The 20,444-nt window shown below is 45.6% G+C and overlaps 8 protein-coding genes across 8 annotated transcripts; 3 read left to right on the forward strand and 5 right to left on the reverse strand.

Moving 5' to 3' along the window:
* Positions 1 to 1,509: 1,509 nt before the first annotated feature.
* Positions 1,510 to 2,775, reverse strand: N7495_006908 (uncharacterized protein; the record flags this gene model as incomplete). Its single annotated transcript, XM_057209559.1, has 1 exon — positions 1,510 to 2,775. The coding sequence occupies one exon, from the start codon at positions 2,773 to 2,775 to the stop codon at positions 1,510 to 1,512; it is 1,266 nt and encodes a 421-aa protein (XP_057063333.1).
* Positions 2,776 to 2,990: 215 nt separating this feature from the next.
* N7495_006909 (Zn(II)2Cys6 transcription factor) lies at positions 2,991 to 5,048 on the reverse strand (the record flags this gene model as incomplete). Its single annotated transcript, XM_057209560.1, has 1 exon — positions 2,991 to 5,048. One exon carries the CDS (start codon positions 5,046 to 5,048, stop codon positions 2,991 to 2,993), a length of 2,058 nt encoding a protein of 685 aa, XP_057063334.1.
* An 821-nt stretch (positions 5,049 to 5,869) lies between these two features.
* N7495_006910 (uncharacterized protein) lies at positions 5,870 to 6,762 on the forward strand (the record flags this gene model as incomplete). The annotated part of the gene is made up of 2 exons (XM_057209561.1): positions 5,870 to 6,536; positions 6,575 to 6,762. 2 exons carry the CDS (start codon positions 5,870 to 5,872, stop codon positions 6,760 to 6,762), a joined length of 855 nt encoding a protein of 284 aa, XP_057063335.1.
* A 969-nt stretch (positions 6,763 to 7,731) lies between these two features.
* N7495_006911 (uncharacterized protein) lies at positions 7,732 to 8,205 on the reverse strand (the record flags this gene model as incomplete). Its single annotated transcript, XM_057209562.1, has 2 exons — positions 7,732 to 7,877; positions 7,908 to 8,205. The coding sequence occupies 2 exons, from the start codon at positions 8,203 to 8,205 to the stop codon at positions 7,732 to 7,734; spliced, it is 444 nt and encodes a 147-aa protein (XP_057063336.1).
* Positions 8,206 to 8,962: 757 nt separating this feature from the next.
* N7495_006912 (type III PLP-dependent enzyme) lies at positions 8,963 to 10,382 on the reverse strand (the record flags this gene model as incomplete). The annotated part of the gene is made up of 2 exons (XM_057209563.1): positions 8,963 to 10,017; positions 10,079 to 10,382. Coding segments are annotated over 2 exons (1,359 nt in total), but the record flags the coding sequence as incomplete, so codon positions are not given.
* A 3,153-nt stretch (positions 10,383 to 13,535) lies between these two features.
* On the reverse strand, positions 13,536 to 14,672 carry N7495_006913 (protein N-lysine methyltransferase family protein; the record flags this gene model as incomplete). Its single annotated transcript, XM_057209564.1, has 2 exons — positions 13,536 to 14,121; positions 14,179 to 14,672. 2 exons carry the CDS (start codon positions 14,670 to 14,672, stop codon positions 13,536 to 13,538), a joined length of 1,080 nt encoding a protein of 359 aa, XP_057063338.1.
* Positions 14,673 to 15,075: 403 nt separating this feature from the next.
* Positions 15,076 to 16,365, forward strand: N7495_006914 (uncharacterized protein; the record flags this gene model as incomplete). Its single annotated transcript, XM_057209565.1, has 1 exon — positions 15,076 to 16,365. The coding sequence occupies one exon, from the start codon at positions 15,076 to 15,078 to the stop codon at positions 16,363 to 16,365; it is 1,290 nt and encodes a 429-aa protein (XP_057063339.1).
* A 2,077-nt stretch (positions 16,366 to 18,442) lies between these two features.
* On the forward strand, positions 18,443 to 19,469 carry N7495_006915 (uncharacterized protein; the record flags this gene model as incomplete). Its single annotated transcript, XM_057209566.1, has 2 exons — positions 18,443 to 18,628; positions 18,948 to 19,469. The coding sequence occupies 2 exons, from the start codon at positions 18,443 to 18,445 to the stop codon at positions 19,467 to 19,469; spliced, it is 708 nt and encodes a 235-aa protein (XP_057063340.1).
* Between the last annotated feature and the right edge of the window lie 975 nt (positions 19,470 to 20,444).

Genomic DNA, 20,444 nt, shown 5'->3' on the forward strand with positions numbered 1-20,444 from the left:
TCGATCAGTGCCATCTATTGAGCACTCAGTCTTTTCTCACGCTATACCCAAAGAGTACTAGTGAAAACAAGGTTACAGTCTGATGGCTGAGGTGTTTAAATATTTCCTCTATATAAACATAAGATGACGCAAAAATTTGAATGGTCTATATCGTTGATCATAAAGGGGGGAGGGAAAAATTTTGCTCAATCGGAGAGACCTAGGCATAACCAGGCGTATATAAGTTGAAATGAAACCCCTCTCTGAAGCATCATCATAACTACTTTTCATTCTCTTATACATACGCTTATCTTGATTTCTCTTGCCGGCACTTTTTTAGCCAGTCACCTATGGGCCAGAGACAGTATCATGGTCAACGAGACCATATCGCAAAAGAGAAACGCTATAAACGGTTACAGGAAAGTGGCTACGTTTTCGGAATGCATGCAAATTATGATGCGATTCGTGATAAAGATAAGAGACTGGCCAAGACTAAGAGGACATACCAGCAACATGCAAAGCTATGGAAAGAGTATGCTGCCACTAGTTTTGATACGAATGATACGTGGATAAAAACTGACCTGCTTCTAGATTCCTCGAGCAAAATGGGAAAGGAAGCCATGAAATGGACCACAAAACCAATGCCCCTGATCACATACACATCAGAGAGTTTATTCGTTAGTACATTTATTCCACGCGCGGACGTATTAGTGAAAATAGACGACCAGTCATGAAATTAGTTCTGTCATTTGCGGAGCGGTTCTTAGTGGTCTTGAAGAAGAAATGCAGATTAGTATTATGCTAGAGGATCGAAGTGAGATTGTCGATCAACTACGTTGAAAGGACAGGGTTCACAAGTTGCACTATATACACTGGAAAAGGGTATGGTTCGTCCTGGATTCTTAGTATATACGTTGTGCAAAGTGGTGTGAAATGTGTTCGATTCATGTAGCTACTTGAGTTCCTAATATAGTCGTTCCCCCGTGACTCGGGGGTCTGTTTGTTCCGTTCCGGGTTTATGGTATTGCACGATTGCAATATCCATGTTCCGACAGTAACTATATATGGCTGATCAATAAGCTTTTCATGTAAGTAGATGTGAGAAGTTGGTGATGAAGCATAGCAAGATTTGGAGCTAACACTTCATAGTCCTGGATGCCTGAATGCCGCTGCGGGGTTGCTGACTACACTGATCAATATTTACACCTCACAGAAACGCAGCTGGTCGGTGATGGCTAGTGTCAAGACTGCGGTCACCGGAGCTTAAAGGCATCGCTCCTTGTGAGCCTTTACCTTCCTTAGTTAATTCTTTTTGGAAAGCAGTCCAATATAACTATGAAGTTAGTCGGAAGTTTAAGAGCATTTTCAAATCTTCTAACTTACCTCACATCACCTAGGCCGACCACAGAAGGTATAATTACATAGGTAGATAGGATTACATGACTGATTGATAAGATTCATTCTAGGTCTAAGGAGTTCAGATTCGCAAAATGTAAGTAATGTACATTAAGACGATGTAGGCTTGTGTCCTCAAGCTGCCCATTCATATTCCGGCACCTTGTAAGCACCAGAATGCTTTGAAGAACTCCCAAAAGACTTGTTTAAGAGCGACGGAAGTCTACTCCAGCAAATAAATGCAAAAATCGTATTTCTCACCCAAATCCCCCAACTAGTCTGAGGTGCAAACATTCCAGGGACGAGCGGAGGAATCTTTTGCATATCATTAATCAACGGCCGAACCTGTTCTTCATACCCCTTCAATCCCGCTGCCAGGTTACCTCGGTGCTTCCCAATCTCGCCCGCCAGCATATATGCTCCAGCAATAGCCAGACTTGTACCGGTGCCTATTGGACCAGGCGCATAGCCAGCATCACCGACCATTACGAATCGCCCTTGGTATAGAGTTGGCGCTTTGACCTGTGCCCATTCACTGGCGTAGAAGTCGTCGGTTTCGAGCATGCCTCGAATCACCTCGTCGCACTTCCAGCCTGCTCCTTTGAAGTGCTCGGCGACGAGGTTCTTGAGCGCATTAGTGTCGAGCTTATTTGCTTCGCGAAACTTTTTCATTGCATCAGGATCGGTGCGCGGGTAAATTCCCATTAACCCAATCCGGCTGCCTCCAGTGGGATCAGGACCAATGAAGATGGCACGGCCGCCAACAACACTGTACGCTTGACATATTTGACTCCCGTTGAGAAGGTCTTTTTTGATTGAGAAGTAGGCTGACCATAGGTTCATAGTTTGGATGTAGTCGCGCACGCCACAGCTGAGTCCAATTGCGCGAGTCCTTGATGTCGCGCCGTCACAGGCCACGACAAGGTCATACTCTGAGGTGGGTGTACCGTTCAGGAACTTGACTTGAATATGCCCATCGTTCTTCTCGTGATGCTGCATGGAAGCAATTTGCTCGCCGAAGATATAATTGACACTCTCGTGGTTTTTGGTCAAGTCGAAAAGGATACGCGATAGATCACCGCGCAGAATTTCAAACTCAGAGATCAATGACTGTTGATCGGGATTCCCGGTGGAAGTCATGGTTCCGTAAGGTCGGCCATCCTCACGCATAATACTTATACCGTCCACTTGTTGGAGGTTGGCTCGAACTGCTTCCTCCATACCAGGCATCTTACGCATTACCGAAACGCCTGCAGTTCGAATGTCGACATTATGTCCGTTTTTTCGCATTTGAGAGAATCGCTCGATGACTGTGACTTTTGCCCCGGTTTTGGCGAACCAGTAGGCTGCCGTTGGGCCTGCGATGGAGGCACCGACGATCAAGACTCGCAAATTTGACATTGTGGTGCTTGAACGATTATTAAAGAATATTATTCGGGAATTTGGGGGCAATTATATAGTTTCAATGCATTCAGCTTAAAATCATAACAGCGAGAGACCCGAGGAAGTACGAGCTCTGATTGGTTGAGAGATTCAGATCGGATCTCAGATTGGATCTAATCTCGGGATACGAGCACCCGAGCAACTGACCAATCACAGAAGCCATGAACCCTGGGTCATTCCCATGCTTGATCTTGAATCAGTTGATCCCAAAAAAGCCAGTTATCGACGTCAAATTCGAGATACTGACCCATTTCAGAGACAATGCTCTCAGAAAAACAACCAATAGATGTATTTCCGTCACTCGCAGTCGGTGGTCTGCTTGATGAACGTAGCAATTCCTCTGGCTGAGCTTTTCTTTTCATTTTCTTGCAACGTACAGATCGCAATGTCTTGATGAATTCCGGTTCGGAGTGATCACTACTCGATTGGTAGGAATCCCAAATTTGCAAGGTAAGACGTCGAAGCGCCACATTCAGCGCCTGCTTGCCATCGAAGAGCTCGTCGTGGTTCTGGTAAAGCTGTCCTACGTTTTCCCAGGCATCCTCGATTTGTTCCGAGGAGAGTAAATCTCGTCTTTTCCACAATGTAGTGAGGATAAAGATGAACGAGTCTCGTGTACCCCATAGGAAAAACGGCTTGATATGCCACTCAAACCTGCTTATGCCTCGGTGAGCATGGACTGCCGCGTCGGTATCCAGAGTCTTCTGCGCAATTAGGAACAGCTCTTTCCGTTCCTCATCGGTAGCAGTTTGGTCCCTGATCTTGTGAAGGCGGACTATAAGCCGTTTGGCTGTCATGCCAGATCTCGTAAGTCCGATGGTAAGGAAGTGCAACGGATTGACGATGTCACAGTAACGAATAAACTTCTCCTCCACTTCATCTTCTGCTGCAGAAATGGCCGTTTCAGCTTCCTGGAGATCGGAGAAGCTCCAAGGTGATGTGCCGTTGGTAGGATTTCTCGCTTTAGCTAATCTTTTCCCGACATATGCGCGTGAGAGACAGAATATCATATCGGTTGCGCACTTTTGCTCTACAGGCTTCTCCGTCATTCCAGGCCAGATTTGTTCATCGTTGATGTTGAGAGGAGGCTTCGTATCCCAGCCTTCAGGCAAACTGAGAAAGTCAATCCCTGCAACGAGGCTTGCTCGGCAGTCCTGTGGAAAGAGTTGGTAGAACAGTCGTCGTCTCATCTCCACGTCAAATGGTGGTAGTCCCAGTTTCTCTCCGTCTCGGTGAAGACCGATTCTCTGTCCGATGCGGCAAGATACGCCCGTCAGTATCCAGTACGTATGTGGATCGTATAGGTAGCGGCTAGATAGAAGGAACAGGTAGAGTGCTTGCAAGACGGATATTTCCGTTGTTTTGAGAAAAGACGCATTCACAAGGGCCTGGCGTGCAGCACAGTGGAAATTTTGTATCAGTGTAGATCGCTCTTGACTAAATTGCTTGACACACTGTTCCTCGGTGATTGAGAAAACTGCACAATTGTAGATCGCAAATAATAGACACTCATCTGTCTTCGACGCTATTTCAGGATGATGCGAAATAGACTCGACCATTTTACCAGTTGATGGGACGTGCAGGACCTTACAAATGGGTTCCACGTTTTCAGTATACGTCTTCCATAGCTGCATTGCCTCTATATGACTTGGATGATACTCCAATATTAATTGTTGGCTGCCTAGGAATGCACCAGTCAGGGGATCCGGTGAAATACCTCCCGCAACGTTGGCACCGATGGGAGCCATCTCATCCTCTTCCTCATCATCAGACATGTGTTGGATCTCATCGTTTCCGAGATTATACCACATATGTCTGTCAATATATCTCGATCTCCCTTGACCAGTCAGAAGCTTACCAGTCTTAAACGCGTGAGTGGCCAATGCCGATTCCCGAGGGGACACATCTTTGGCAATTGACGTCTCGGCATCCAACAGACCATTTTGTTGCAGGATACGCTCATATTTGGCTAGCTTTTCAAACACCTCATCGCTCATTTTGCGTTTTCGAGATCGTGGCTGGGGTGCTTGGTAAACGCACTCGAACCCTCCCTTGCGGCATCTGGAACAAATTGGAGCCTCTTTGTCGCATTTAACTTTTCGTCTGGTACAGGTCTGACAAGTATAGGACATTACGGATTGTGATGAGTCTCCGTTGCCGCTTTCGTTGCGGCCTCCCCGGGTGGGAGCTGGGGTAATAGGGACCAGGTCGCTACGTCCATTGTTGGCCATTCAAGCTTTTGCGGACTTAAGAGGCCGCAACAGTGAACACCCTTGTCTTATCGATTTCGAAAACTTCTCATCTCATACAGGCTAGGGTATTCCTTGTGATAATTTCCATCCCTTTAGGGAGAGTTGGACTTGAAGTCGACCTCGGGTCAAGCAGCCGAGCGGCAGTAATCATCGCCTGTCACCGCTCCACGGTCAAACCAAGATGGCTTTGTCGCCAATTTTGATCAAGTTCCAATGCGTCACTGGAGAGCTTTCTGAGATTAGGTGCTCGGAAAATGTCAAAGATATTGAATACAATCGGAATATTTGAAATTCGATCGAATACATTCGATTCAAAATCTCCGAAAAAAATTCACTATCGGACTGCTGATCGCAGCTCTCTAGTTCTCACATACGACAACGAGAATAGAGCTTCACGATAGCTTGACCCAAGCTATAATAAGTTAATTTATCTGTTGAACTAGGGAAAACTTGTGGAATTTGGCTAGGGCTTGGAGGAAAAATGCAGCTTGGCTACAAAGCCATATACATAAGCTTAGTCTTTATGCGGCCCTTTTTCAGTGACGACTGAAACAATTTCGCACTTTCCTATGGCTAGGAATGGTTTATGTTTGGAAGTATTGCATTTCTAATAGCTTGAGCGAAGCGATAAGCTATTTACGCACCGATTTTACACGAGATGGATGACAATCCTTATAGTTCACGTGACAAAAGCGGTGAAGAGTGGATGCATCATTTACTCGTAGTACATATAGGTCGTTGCCAAAACAATACCACCAGCGCAATATTATAAGCAACTCACCACGAATTTTCCCATGAACATGAATCACACCCCAGACCTCCCACAAATGTTCACCCCACGCACTGGATTTCTGAAACCTTCAGATATAGAGACTCATCTGAAAAGTTCCATCGCTAAAGCAGAACACTACAATATCCTACGATACGAGGATGTGAACGAGGAATGGGCCGCCAAAATCATTGATTCGCTTGACAAGATGAGATTCAACTCCTCATATAGGCTCTCATATTCCTCCGTGTCGTTGGTGCTCCGCCTCATCGTAATGCCGACCCCGGCCCACGATTGTTCCGCAAAGTGGTGGCGTTTATGCGAATTGGATATGGTTGCGACCGGGGTGCTCACCCCATTTGAGCAAGCTCAATTTGAATCGAATGTTGGAACCACCATGAAGTTCACCACAGGCCCATATCTGGGCTCAGTAAAACAACCAGACTTTTTCATTCGAACGGACGATGAAGTTCTCCCATCTCTGGTCATCGAAGTGGGATGGTCCGAGTCATATGATGATCTTCTAAGTGACCTCAACCTGTTGATGATTGGCGGAGATGGAATGATTCGAACGACGATTATCATCAAACTCTCGAAGTCAACAAAGCGTGGAGTGACGACCGTGAACGGCTTTATCGAACTATATACCCTCAACCGACGGGGAATCCCTGTTATCAAACAAGAAGAAGTATATTTATGTATATACATTATATATTCAGTTGCTTACCACGTGTAGGTACTTTACCCACCAACCGGGCAGTGCAGTCTTTGCGGCTCACGCGCAAAGAGGTCTTTGGACCATTTTTGGTCAATGACCCAGGCCGAGTTCTTCCAGTCACCGACCGTGTGGAAATGAGTATTGAACATCTCAGAACTGCCTGCACCCGAGGCCTTCAACGAATGAATCTCACTCCAAGTGAGTGATGGAGGCGCCCTCACAATTGGGTTGTTGCTCTCATCGACTTAGTCGCTTATCATATCAAGTATTTGCTCTTTTCCAACAGTTGACCCTAAACAAATTTAATTTCTCAGTATGCGGTAAAGCCCAGTGAATGCGCTAACCCGGCCGATGATGGTGCTCAAACTTTGCTAGAGCTACCTAGGTAGAGAGCGAGACAACAGTATAAGCTAACATGATATTCATACATGCTTCAATCCAATAGCTCCGCTTAGAATAACGTGGTTCACCCTGGTGGATAAGCCGCAATAATCAGGAACAGTTTCATTTTGTTGTAGATTGTTCCATGCAGGGGTGACAGATTTTCCCGAGGTCTCGATGTTCCCGAGATCGTCAAGATCCTTTTGTCGAGCAAAAAGGATGCTATGTGATCTGTAATCTCATTGGTGATAAATGTTACGGGATGGATACAGGAATACGCTGTACGGATCCGATGTTGATCAAGAAGAATTAATTAAGGACTGAAAAGGGATGATCCATGGGACGGATGCTCTTATGAAGCTCTCCGGTTCCACATAGAGGCCAGCAGCGTAGTATCCACAGGAGACTACGCATCTATATAGGGTCTTATTACGTCTACTCTCCTGCCGGATTAATAGTTATTCCAGAAGATTTTCTCCACTTTCCATACCGCTTTACTCAGGTAACGATCAGGTGATGATCAGTGACGGCAATCGTATGATTACATAACGGTCACTGACTTGCTCTTGGCGTTCGTGGCGTGCTCAGCTCTACTCAGTGAGCAAAAAGCGGCAAGCACTGAGCACTAACGCGGAAGGGGAAAGCCAAGAACTGGAAAAGGAAATCCTCTACATAGGTAGGTAAAATACATGCTTCACCTAGGTAGTACTATAAAAACTTGAAACATCAGTTTCGGCCAGCCCTTGGAAGGTCCAATCGCCTAAGGAAACGTCGAGAGACCTCATATATCTAGCCTAGCTCGTTGATGGTGCAGAGGGACTTTTATACTTGTCTCGTAGAAAATCAGAGATACGCTCTGGATCCATATTATCAATATATTCCTGCTCCAATTTAGGCACTGCCAGGTGAAAATTATAGTTCCTCCAGTTAACCAACTGCCCTATACTTGGGAATGAATAAAAAGACTTACCATTTTCAAGAGCACTGGTCTCATCAGATCCACTCCGACCACACGCAATGCTCCCAATTGCACTTTTAGCATTCTGCAACACTTCATCTGCAGCAGGTATAGCGCTTCCAAGGACAGTATCTTTTAAAAGAGTGGCTTTTTCTCCGGAAACTGTGGCGACATGGTCTTTGATTTCTGAAATTGAGGTCCCGCTCGCCATTGAGGTCAGAGAGTTCCTGGAAATTGTCGTGGTATTTTCCGACTTGGGATCTTCAGTGTTCGGATTTGAATCTTTGCTTTGTTCATGTGCGGGGTCCATGTAGAATGAATCGCTAGATGACATTACTTGTGCCGTTGGAAATTTGATAATGATGTAATATTGTACGAAGTAACGACAGGAAATAATGATCGAATAACTTCTGATCGTCAACAGAGCTTAGAGGGATGGATTGCTTTAGCTTTCTGCTGAGATGTATAAAGATAGAAAGGAACTGTAGGGCTGAATTAGGGTTGAAGAGAAATCTCACTGTCATTTACTAAATGAGTATCCGAGGTATGACGTTGTAAGGCTTTCAAGGTTTTGGCGAGCGAATCGCTCTTGGAGATAAGTATCAAGGCAGCAGAATTAGTAAGCCAGACCCTGTTTCGTTGCAATACCTGGTTATGACGTCATTGGACTAGAGCGGCCTTTAGCCTAAGCTACAGCATGGTCACGTGACGTAACCCTAACCCCGTTCAGTACGGACATTCGCTACTGGCAGGCGTGCAAAATGACAAAACTGGGTTCAACTGTAGTCTTGACAACAAATGGTATGAACGAACCTTCAAAGCATGATCAATGTATTAGTTGTCGTTGTAAAGCGAACATGGCAGTTTTATCTGATATAAATAAAAAAGATTTTTATAAAAGCGACTTGGTACAAAAAAGATAGACAAAGTTGGCTGTACCATAACAGAGTCTAGTATATCCAACTACTTCAAAAAAGCAGCTGAAAAATACTAGCGCTATGAGAAAATCACAGAAATGATGAAAACAAAAAATAACAAAAGAGTTTGGGAACTTTCACACCAATGAACTAGTAGTTCAGCAGGGCAGAAGCACCAGTCTCACTCGAGATGTAGATCACCTCATGGTTGTCAGAGAAACCATTGAAGGCAGTGGCACTGCACTTGGTATAGGCACCCATCTCCTCGAAGAAGAGCCAATCACCAATGTCCAGCAGACCAGGCAGGTTAATGCGCTCGGTGATAATATCAATACCATCGCAGGTGGGACCCCAGATTGAGTACGGGATGGGCTCCGAAGTCGCAGAATTCGGAGTGCCAGGCTGGCTGTCGCTTGCCGAGAGAAGGATCTGGGCAACGGGGTGCTGGTGATCGAAAATGATGTTTGAAAAGTTGCCATACACACCATCATTGAGGTAGAGCATGTACGCATCGCGCGAAGGGTCCTGCGGATCAGGAATGTCACGACGCGCAATCACATTGGCTGCGAGAGTGAAGGCGTTGGCAACGTAGTAACGGCCGGGCTCGGCAATGATACGAATGTGTGGCGGGAAGTAGGTTTCCAGAGCGTCGCTCAGGATGGCAGAGAACTTCTCAAAGGTATCCTGGCAGAAGCCACCGCCGACATCGAGAGTGTGTATGTCGTGGCCAATTTCAGCAGCCTGATCGAACACCAAGCGCGCGTCCTGGACCGCTGTCAAGAAAGCACTAGCGTCTTCGGCACCTGAGCCGACGTGGAAACTCACACCGACAACCTTCAACTCGAGATCCCTGGCCAACTGAAGAAGCTGCTGAGCAACGTCTATAGACGCACCAAACTTCATGCTCAGTCGGCACAGGCTGGTTGAGTCGTCAGTCAGAATGCGGAGGTAGAGCTCTGCCTCAGGAAAGGTGGCCTTGATCTTGTAAAGCTCATCGACGTTGTCAAAGGTCATTTGCTTCACTCCAGCCTCCCTGGCGTAGCGGAGGTAAGATTTGGTCTTGCAGGGCTGCGCGTATATGATCCGGCTTGGATCAATGCCCGTCCGAAGGGCGAGATCAATTTCCGATTTGGAGGCGCAATCGAATCCATTGCCCAACTGGGCCATGAGTCGAAGAACCTCAGGGTCCGGGTTACATTTGACAGCTGCGGCAAACGATTAGGAAAACAATAATCTAGGGTCAGGGAAGCAAGAACTGCGACCTACCATAGAAAGGCTTGACACGGCTCAAGTTCAACTTCCAGCGCATATGCTGGCGGTATACCTCACCCATATCCGCTACATAAAATGGATCCTCCTCTCCAGCACCGCAGTGGTCCAAATCCACATCAGCGGCGCGCTTCTTAAGGACATTCAGGACAAGTTCCTTGGCCATCAACCGAGATTGCAACATCTCATCCTCGCCATGGTTGGCGATCAGACCAAAATGGTCATGGCTAATGAAGTCGTTCTTGATGACAGAGCGCACTTCAGAAGGCGATACACACGCAGTAGGTGCCATAATCGTACGGCTGCAACTCAGCACGATTTTCAAATTTCCAGGAGGAAATAAACGTTGTTTCAAATGTACGCAACTGCGCGTTAGGGAGGACGAAAAGCGTCACAACCGAGGTTGACTGGACCAAGCCTCTTCGACCCTTCCTCCTTAAGAGGAAGAACCTTCAAGGAAGTCCTATGCGGCAGCTCAGGGCTTTGTGGGGATTCTGATGGCGTCAACGGGGTGAAGAAAGGAGCACCTGACGATAGATCAGAAGTGAGTAGCAGGAGGTGGAATGTTGTTAAGAGTGTCGCGGAGACGTCGAGTTGAAACGTGTTGGCTAAGAAGCACAAGTGACGCTACTGGCGCCGTGATGACGTTGCCTTTGGGGAATCCAAAGGCGAAGCTGATTATGTGGTGTATCCTGACTGTTGTCAAGAATGATTAGTACCGAGGTGTAAACAAGAGAGAAGGTGAGGAAAAAATAGAAGAGAAAAAGGAGGGGTTAAAGAATGGGTGTTCAGAATTTTATTAGGGAAGGTCGGAGCGCAAATCCAAATGGGGATTGGTGGTAAAAAAAGACCGCAAACATGAGTCATAGCGATGGTGGAAACGAAGGTATAAAATGAGGGAGATACTCACATTTGGTATAAAATATACCTGGGAAGATATGGAAGGAACCTTGAAGGACTTGGGAGAGGAAGAAGAAAGAGAACAGACATTCAAGGTCTGGTTCCTTTTGGTGGGCGGAAAAACCAGGTCCACAAAATTGTCAATTGGGTCTGTTGATTGGTTGAAAGGTGGGCTCTGGACCCTTTAGCAGAGTATACAGTTACATAATCAATACTGTATTCAACTAGTTTGACGGGGAAATATTACAATGACACAACCCACTTGATTATGCGCGATTTGACTCTTTAAAATAATATTCATTGGAATTTTCGTGGCATTAAATTCATTGGAATGCTTCCATCGGAAATATTTCCGGAATCACAATGTCCCGGTGAATTGGAATATCTGCTAAAATGCGGTGTGACAATCCCTTTACAGTGGTTTCCAAGCTACACTTAGGGTTTTGATTAGGGCACTTCACTTATCACATACATCATGTACTCTGCACTGTACATAATTCATGCATATGAGATCGCCAAATAGGTATTTCAACTGCACGGAGTATTGCTGGATATTAGATTATGTGAAATTCTAAGTAAAAATGACTATTCATGACATCCTATGTTACGCAACAGGTGACTAATACAAATTTGGATTTGCGAATGAAGCAGGATCAAACATGAGCATACCCAGATAGCTAATATCAGAACAAATAAAAAAAATACCTCTCTCCATCCAACGGCGTCCACCGGTGAGGTTGTGCCAAGGCTGCCTATCATTTCTATACTTAGGTCCATGATGTGGCTGGGCTGAATAAACCTAGCTACTCCGTAGTCGCGACCCAATCCCCTTTTTCTTTCTTTCTTTTCTTTTTTGTCTTTGGATCTGTAGTTCCCAAGGTTTTCTTACTTCTCTACATTCCTCTCCCAAGTTCTGTTCTAGACCGACTACATGGGTGATGATCTTCGTGATAGTCGGCCAAATCTTTGTTAGATGCAACGTCCAGAGGAAATTTGTCTGAACCCACTAGATAGGAAATTAGTCATTCTGGGGTTATTAGGAAGAATCACACGTTTTCATTCCATACGTCACGATTGGTTTGAAGTCGGAGGAAATTCCAGGCGATGATGCCTTACATTAAGCATCCTCTATTCCACCCTCTATTCTGAACTGTTGGATCATACCTATTCAATTTCCAAACTTGATATATGCACATGTGACAAATGGTGCATCAAAGCGTCTACCTACCCATATATGCTAGGTATTGGAAGCACCATCGGCGGGGAGTATAGTATTTCTTGATTTCGACAAACACGAGATTAATCTCTAACCCGCAAACACACGTCAATAGCTCCCGAAAAAATGCAGCCTACCCAATCTATATAGCATGGCTGTTTGATAGCTCTATCATATTGGATGTAGAGAGAATCAAAGTCAAAAGTGGCCATTTGCTTTGCTTTGAAATTGTCAGCGTGGCGAGAAATGGCTTCTACACGGGTTAATAAGACGGCTTCGAGATTTTCTGAGACTGCTGCTGTGAGAACAAGTTCTTCAACTATGGGAACTAGAATATTAGGTTAACAGGATCCAATTCCGACCTTTTTGTAGGGATCTTTTACTATAGACTTGCACAACGGCCTTGGATAATGTCTCATGTGGAGCAGTACTAAGCTCATATCGGGCTGCTGGCATTTGCACAAGGCCAAAGTATTTAGGGATAGCCAAGGAACTCAGGTCGGTAACTTGATTTATTTGTAATGCTGAAATTGGGTCTGATTTTATGATATCCCCGTATTTCTTGGTCATCTCATTGATCTGCCATAGTTTGACGGGTTCGGCATAAAAGTCCTGGGACACATTGTCTAGCTTCCAAGAGAGGTCCACGTTGAGCTCTGGGGAGGGAATGAAAGGGAGGTCAAGCTCGGTAGACAATAAATCACTTCAGTGAATGTCAGGGCCGCCATTGTTGGCTAAATGGATGTATATACAGGGAAGGATGAAGGTGGTGAATGGATTAGATTCATATTTTTAGCCTTTCAAAATTGCGGCTACAGATGCCTCAATATGGATAGATTAGAGGGTGCAGAATAGTCTACAATCTTTGAAAGGGTTAGAACTTAGATGTTCCACCGGTTCTTATTTCCTTTCTAGGAAATACACATTTCTGACATACTATGGATTTTGAGCCGGGTATGATTAGGCAGAGGTAATTCAAGTGAATTGTGGTAAGTGGTTTATCAACGAGCCAGTGGTAACACTGCAATCACCGGTTATTATGTTAACTAACTAGGGAAATTATTGGTTAGCTGATACGATGACTCAGATCAGTAAGAACTAGCTACCCAAGTGGAAAGGGACCCCGGGACTGAGTAAATGTGTCATGAACCATACAGTTGGTGATTCAAGGGGACACACTGAATTATACTCAAAGGTGTAAGGTATAAGTTCGCCGAGAGAATCCCATGGGTGCTTTCGTGCGACCACAATGCAGTGTTATTCACAGTAGTGCACGGGCCGTGGCATGCAAGCCTGTTGTTGAGTTCCAGCCACCGCTTATAGCCCGTCTGAGATGTTTCACACAGCTAGCTTGTGGCTGTAACAGTGCAACTCAATTTGGTCAAACTCCTCATGTTGCGTAGGTAGCTGAACCTTGGTCTGGACGGAGAAAAATGACGCAGAACGCATCAGATCAAAGAAAATGGCTTCACTTTCATGTCGTCGCTTCAGAGCTACTAGAACTAAGGCCTCCGGAGAATCCCGGACCAATCGGTCGAGCGCAGAGACTAACGTTGGCAAACTGTCTGCATTGTAGGTACAATCCGACACCAGAATCAAATCTATAGGCTGGCTACAGAGATTTGGGGGCGGATCTTCCCAGTCGAGGTTCTTATATGTGATGGATGAGGAGGGCATCAAATGGGCGTGAGATATGTTGCGTGAAACAATCTCCTCTACCTCGGGCAGGTCTGTGAGAATTACTTGACAGCTATCGAGCATAGTTGCCAGTGCTATACCGACAATACCACATCCCGCTCCTAATTCCACGGCCTGCAGTAGCTTTTCTCGCGGTGTCCTCAGCAGGTGGCTGAGAGCAGGCATACTAGTATCTTTCCCTGCGATGATTTCATTGAGGAAGATAATTGATGCTAGCGCCGCATCCCTGGACCATGTATTTAGAACACAACACTGATATGCCCAGACAGATACCGATACTCACCAGATATGCCGAGCAATGCTGTTGCCGGTTTCTTCCCAGATCTTGAGCTTTGATCCCGTGTCTTGAATTCTGAGATTCCGCAGTATCAATTTCTCTGCTGGATCTGATTGCCACTTAAATGGTGCACTGCATGCAGATATCACCAATGGCGTGGATTTCGTTCCCAGAAGATCTTCTTTGGTGTCCTGCGGTCGAATCTCTACGATCGCTGGATGCCTAGACATCTTTTCTTCTGCAAAGGGTCCCAAGGAGACCTGGAGTTGACGAGACCCTGCCTGCCATTGTAAAGACACTTGATCTACAGCACCATGAGACACACCATGAACCCATGTGGCAACTAAGTCCACATTTTGAGCGAGAAAGTCATCACCGAGATCCGTAGTGATGGAGATGAGAGCATTGATGAAGATGGTCTTTTGAGATCTGGATGATTTTGTAATGACTTTTTTCCTTTCAAATTTCGGAGGTTTCAAGAAACGAATATAATAGACCATTGTTTTTGAGCGTAGCGAGACAATTATTTAATTCCTTCCCGTTTTACACTGCTAGAATTCCTTGAAAAGCTTAGATGACTAAGCAGAACACCGGTGGGCCAAGCAGCTTCTTGCCGTCTGAGTGAAAAGCGGCCGTTTCTCATTTTCAGTGTCATTTTCATAGGTCCTTCTTCTCCGTTTTTAAATGAAAGGACTTAACTAACCTATTCCTCACAAGATCCTCTGTTTCGATCTGTATTACGTAAGTGACTAGGTGGGGCTTCAAGCTGACTAACTTGGGAATGACATCGGTGTAAACTAATCACATCAGTCAGGCCAAGTCCTCTGGTCCATGTCCTCCTCTGGCTCGATGCAGTGAGTATTCCGTCAGTTCCGGAAAGCTCGTCTTTAAAAGTGTTGCAAAATGATAAGATCTGGTGATCCTCGTATCCGCCAGCGGATCAACCAGCTCTCCCATAACCTCGAATCTGCAAACGAGTCCGCCCAGGAACGCCTGTACACACTCTCTCAAAATTACATCTCTCCTTGCCTGGCTGCAGCAGGAAATTGTGTCTCTGTTTGTGTTGCGCCTTGTATTCCCAGCCGAGAAGATCAATTGCGTCGCCGGCGACGCGGGCGTGCGGAAGCCAACTTTGATTTCTACGATGATTGGGATAATGAAGAGGAGGATGATTCGATTTTAGGATGGGGTACTGGTGAGCTGGATCGTCTACTCGCAGGTAGCGGACTGGGTCGAGTGAGTGCAGAGCAGCCGCATCGACCAAGGAAAATGAGCTATGGGACACGCAACATACGGCGAAGAAGCACAGTACATATTCCAGACAGCCATTCCGATCCAACAGTCATCCCCACCTCATCATTTATTGGGTTCCTACAGGGGTTTTCATGGAGACTTGGTGCTAAGGGAGTCAAGTATCGACCTTCCGCGGCGGATTTACAAGAACACCCCGGCAGGTCCAGACGGTTTGCCCATGAGGATGAGCCGTTGATGGAGACAATAGACGACAATGACGGCGCGCTCTACCATGAAAATGGAAGAAACCGAAGTGCAACCCAGTCGTCACGAGAAACAAATAACTCGCTGAGCTCCCGCGGTGATCTATTCCCAAGTGATGAAGAGGAAGATGCAGTTCCGCTGGACGATGAATTTGCACTTACCTTTAGCCGCCGGGGGACTGGCTTGGAATTTGACGAACAGTCTGGCCCCAAGGCGGACATGGTCAGGTCTAGTTCAGGCACATTCAGTTTGGGAGCCACATCGTCTAAGAAGCTAGCGCGAAAGATGAAGAAGAAGCGTTTATCAAGAATGTCTGCAGTTAGTACAGATCAGGATTTCGCGCAGAGTGTCGATTCGCCGTCAATTGCAGACTTGAAATCGGAAGAAGATCGGGCGGCACTGGAAGAAGAGTCGAAGATTGAAAGGAAAAGACTTGCCGCTCAAGAACTTGCAATGAAACGAGGTCTTGATCTAGCCGATGCGGACATGGTGCGATGGTCAATTATTCTTGTGGCTTTTGATGGTTTACTGACATGGCAGATGTTTAGTCCGCTTCATCCTCCAATCCCACTCAATCCTCCAATAAAGACAACATTTTTAATCCAATATTGGTCGAGTCTCCTAAGCAAACCGAACCCTTTCCACCTTTCCCATCAGCGGCATCTCCGGGAACATCACCAAGACCCAGCTCCTTGATTACATCCGGTAGCGGGTTGGACTTAACGGACGGGCCAAGTCATCATGATCCTGGCGCACCGCATTAATCTCACCTGGTGTTCTCTATTAAAGACACTCGCTCATTCCCCGCGGATCTACTGGTCTGTATGATATGATGAATGGTTTTATTTTCGCTGTACTTATACCCCCACCGATAAGCATCGGACACGCTATCGACTGCCTTTGCTTTACAGCTCTGGAGTGACCAACAATCATATAACACTGCTTTTGAATAATGAATTTCATGAATCATCCTATCACCTACACAGGACCATCAAAGGAAGAAAGTAGTCAGCGACTAGACTAATGGTGAATTATGGGTTGGAAGCAGTTTCACCTTTCGGATAATTGGCACTCGCAGAGTGTATGAAATACGAACGATGGATAAATTATATATCACAGCCTTGCAAGCTCGGATATTGTTGGTCCTGTTCATTTCAGTACTACACAAATGCCATCGTGGTAAGCCAAATATTATATCCTACCCCTCATTTCTCTAACCAGCGCACTCAACTACTGCATGCTCTTGGAGCTGCCGTGTTGCATCATTAGAGGTTGAGAAAAGTGCGAAGACTTACAACTGGTTCTTAGCAAGAAAGCTTGAGCTAACTAAAGCTAGGTGTATGCGCAGGCTTGAGCTTGGAGACAGAGAGGGCCGTGGACTACATACCATACAGCGCTATGCTGGCATATATAGGCACTGACCCAATCCAAATAACCTACCTACGATTCCACTTACAGTCCTGTTCTACCGTCTCACGTTTCTCATCATTCGAATGAACAGTTATCGATTGAGCATTCGCCTACAAATAACCCTCTAGATATTTCTTGGAATCGGTATATATGATTACATCGAACACGAGCTCAGCGCACTCCAAGCTCTGCAAAAATATTTAAAATAAACAAAAGTTCTAATAAAGACCACTCCTGCCAGTAATCGAGCTTAAAACCTCCCTCACAACGGAGGTGAAATTAATGGGCTGAGCTCCAGGCCGGCATCTACAGGTACCCCTACTTATATGGATATCACTAATCAATCGATCTACAATCCTAACAGTCTTCAGATTGGCACTAGTTAACGAGATATCGAAATGGGTAATTCATCTTCTTGTCCACTTCTCCTTCTCTCTTGTATACAGAGGGGAGGAAGCCCCGTCAAACTACACCAAGAACTTGTCACAAACCTACCGACGCTGTTTCATACTTTACGCAAGATACAATTTAGCCACAGGAGGAAGTTGAATCACACTGGTCACCACAGGCACTGCACAGTATCCATTTCATGAAGGTAAGTCAGGAAAGGGCTATGTTAACACGATTACTACTTATGAATCCTTTTTGAAACAGTTCGCTTATGGAGGGTAATGGCCTGATCGAGGTCTGATGTCACCTCGAGCCCTTCGGGCTTGATATATTCTACGGATTCATACCACCAGTGGAGTTAGTCTCCCCTAAAGGCAAGGACTACGTCTGCCGGCCGATTCCCTCTAAACTCTCACCACCGTGTGGTCCAGTCAACAATGGAACTCTACAAAGATCCAGACAACCGGAAAACTCATGCAGGTTCTATACTATGGCAGTTACTTAAGAAGGTAGGCACAGAGCTAGACTTGGACAATTCAGAGATGATGGAGGCGTGGGGGATCTTTTACAGAGAAGATCGGGATTGAATGCGGATTTGGGTTGTGTTGGGTGCGGAGTTTTTCCCACGTAGTTTTCTGTTTGATATTTCGTGGAGAATAATGATGCATGATATCCAGGATCATTCAGGATAGCTAATTGGTGAATGACAGATGCATCGATCGCAATTGGTACTGTTGCGACTTGCACATAGAATGGATCGATGTTCTATGACAACCTTATATCGGCCCCACTCGGCTTCGTCATCTCCGACTTCCGCAATTCCCATGATCACATCATTCTCATAGTCCTCTCTCCATCCAATTGAGTGATCTAACTTCCTAATCCCGACAATAGAAGAGCGAATAACCTTGAATTTCATTAGGGCAAACTTACCTAGTACCAAATTTTCGTTCGGGATATTTGCTTCCCCACAATGGCAAAAGCTGAGTCTGACTTGCAGTCAATGCTCGCTAAGGGTATGGACCCGCGCGATCTACCCTGGTATGAGGCAGACCTTGCAGAAGTCCCTGAGCCTGCAAAGACTATATTGGAAAATTATAGCCATATCTCACCGGACCAAGTCTTGCAGCATGTCATGGATATGGTGAGCCATGCTATAGTTTTGAACTAATAAGAGATGTCGAACTAACTTCTCATGTATCACAGAGAGATCGGGCCTTTAATGTGGTGAGCTGGAGCATCTCGATAGCCTCAAACTTACAACTGATTCTGATCTAGTTCCCATACCCTTGCATTGGTTCATATCGATTTCTAGATATGAGCATTCCTCAGTCCCCGGTTTACCAGGAAGTCCTGCAACGACTTAAATCCGGGCAGAAGTTTCTGGATGTTGGCTGTGCTATTGGGCAAGAGCTGCGTCACTTGGTGAACAACTTTGGGAATCTTACGGCTAGAGACTCTCATTAACAGCCATACAGGTCTTCGATGGTGTTCCTTCGGAAAATCTTTACGCTTCAGATCTCCGTGAAGATTTTTTCGACATTGGATATGGTCTATTTGCAGACCGAGAGACCCTCAAGGCTGAATTTATTACGGCCGATATATTCGACGACGAGTCCGACTTGGTGAAGAAACTCACTAGTAAGATAGATATCGTCAACGCAGCCTCCTTTTTCCACCTCTTCAACTGGGATAAGCAAGTCATCATCGCCAAAAGGTTAGTTAGCTTGCTGAATGCTCAACCGGGGTCTCTTGTTATCGGGCGACAAGTTGGGTGTATTGATCCGGTTGATCCCGATGACAAGGAAAACACGCCTCCACATTATCGTCATGATCCAGCTTCGTGGAAGAGACTTTGGGAGCAGGTAATGAAGGAGTCTAATACGAACTGGGAGGTTGAGTCTTGGATGGAGGGCTGGGAGGGCGCCGATAAAGTGATGAAAGGCTATCATGAGGGTGTGCAGACTTTCAAGTTGAGGTTTGTGGTGAGAAGGGTGTAGAAGCTGTATTTTTTGTCTTTTATTCACGTAAATACTATATCCTCAACATACCACAAAATTTCTGATGGACTGTTTATGAATGTTCTGACGTTTTTAGTCCGTCTTGCGTAGGCTTCAAGATTCAAGACGGGTCTGATAAACGTAGACAGAAAGTGTACCTCGAGGGCTCACATATCTATTGATATTGCGCTGCACTCTTTGAAATCATGTTTACCTGAAAACGATAAAAGAATGCCACACCTGTCAACCAAGGGAAGAGCTAGTTGCAAATGTGGTAAGCTCGTGTGCACGGGGCACTGATAGATCCTGAAGCGCGTAAACGATGAATATTGAATGTGGGCCTTGAACAGGATATAAAAAGGTATTTTGCAATCGCCTAGGAAGCTTAATACTATGATTTTGGAAAGTCCAAGGATTCATAGAGGCTAGCTTTTAGAAATGACGTTTTGCTGTATAGGGTCTGATAAGAGGGTGATAAAGGGCGATATGGCAAGATACTACAGAATCGAAGGAAAGGGCGAACTGGGACAGACTGGAACAGACTTGAGCAGGCGGTGATATCATTAAATGTTGTTAAGATAACTCGGGAAGTAGATATTGGAACATCCATTGCATCGTCAAGGGGGTTGCGTTGCATGAGTAGGTTGAAATCGAAAGAAATTGGCTCAGGAGGGTATCGTGATCCAGAGAGACTAATTTCGTTGTTGAGATAAACACTTTGTAATAAGCACCTAAGAAGAATTTATTTAGTTAGAAGTTCACAGACAAGTTCTGTTCAATGTTTGGTGTTGTTCCTGAGGAGAATTAGGTTCAATGAACATGGCTGGATTAAAAGTTGACGGCTGGGCTGGGTCGATGACTAATATATCCATCCCCTCGTCGTGCGAGTCTCGGGGAACCATGAACATCATTCGCAAGCCTTGCACCTCCACCGAACGCACACTGGCCCAGAGGTGATCTTTGATTAGTCCCCGT

The sequence above is a fragment of the Penicillium taxi genome (assembly GCF_028828555.1).
Source record: "Penicillium taxi strain IBT 34144 chromosome Unknown utg000004l_segment0_segment0, whole genome shotgun sequence".
Taxonomy (NCBI): Eukaryota; Fungi; Ascomycota; class Eurotiomycetes; order Eurotiales; family Aspergillaceae; genus Penicillium; species Penicillium taxi.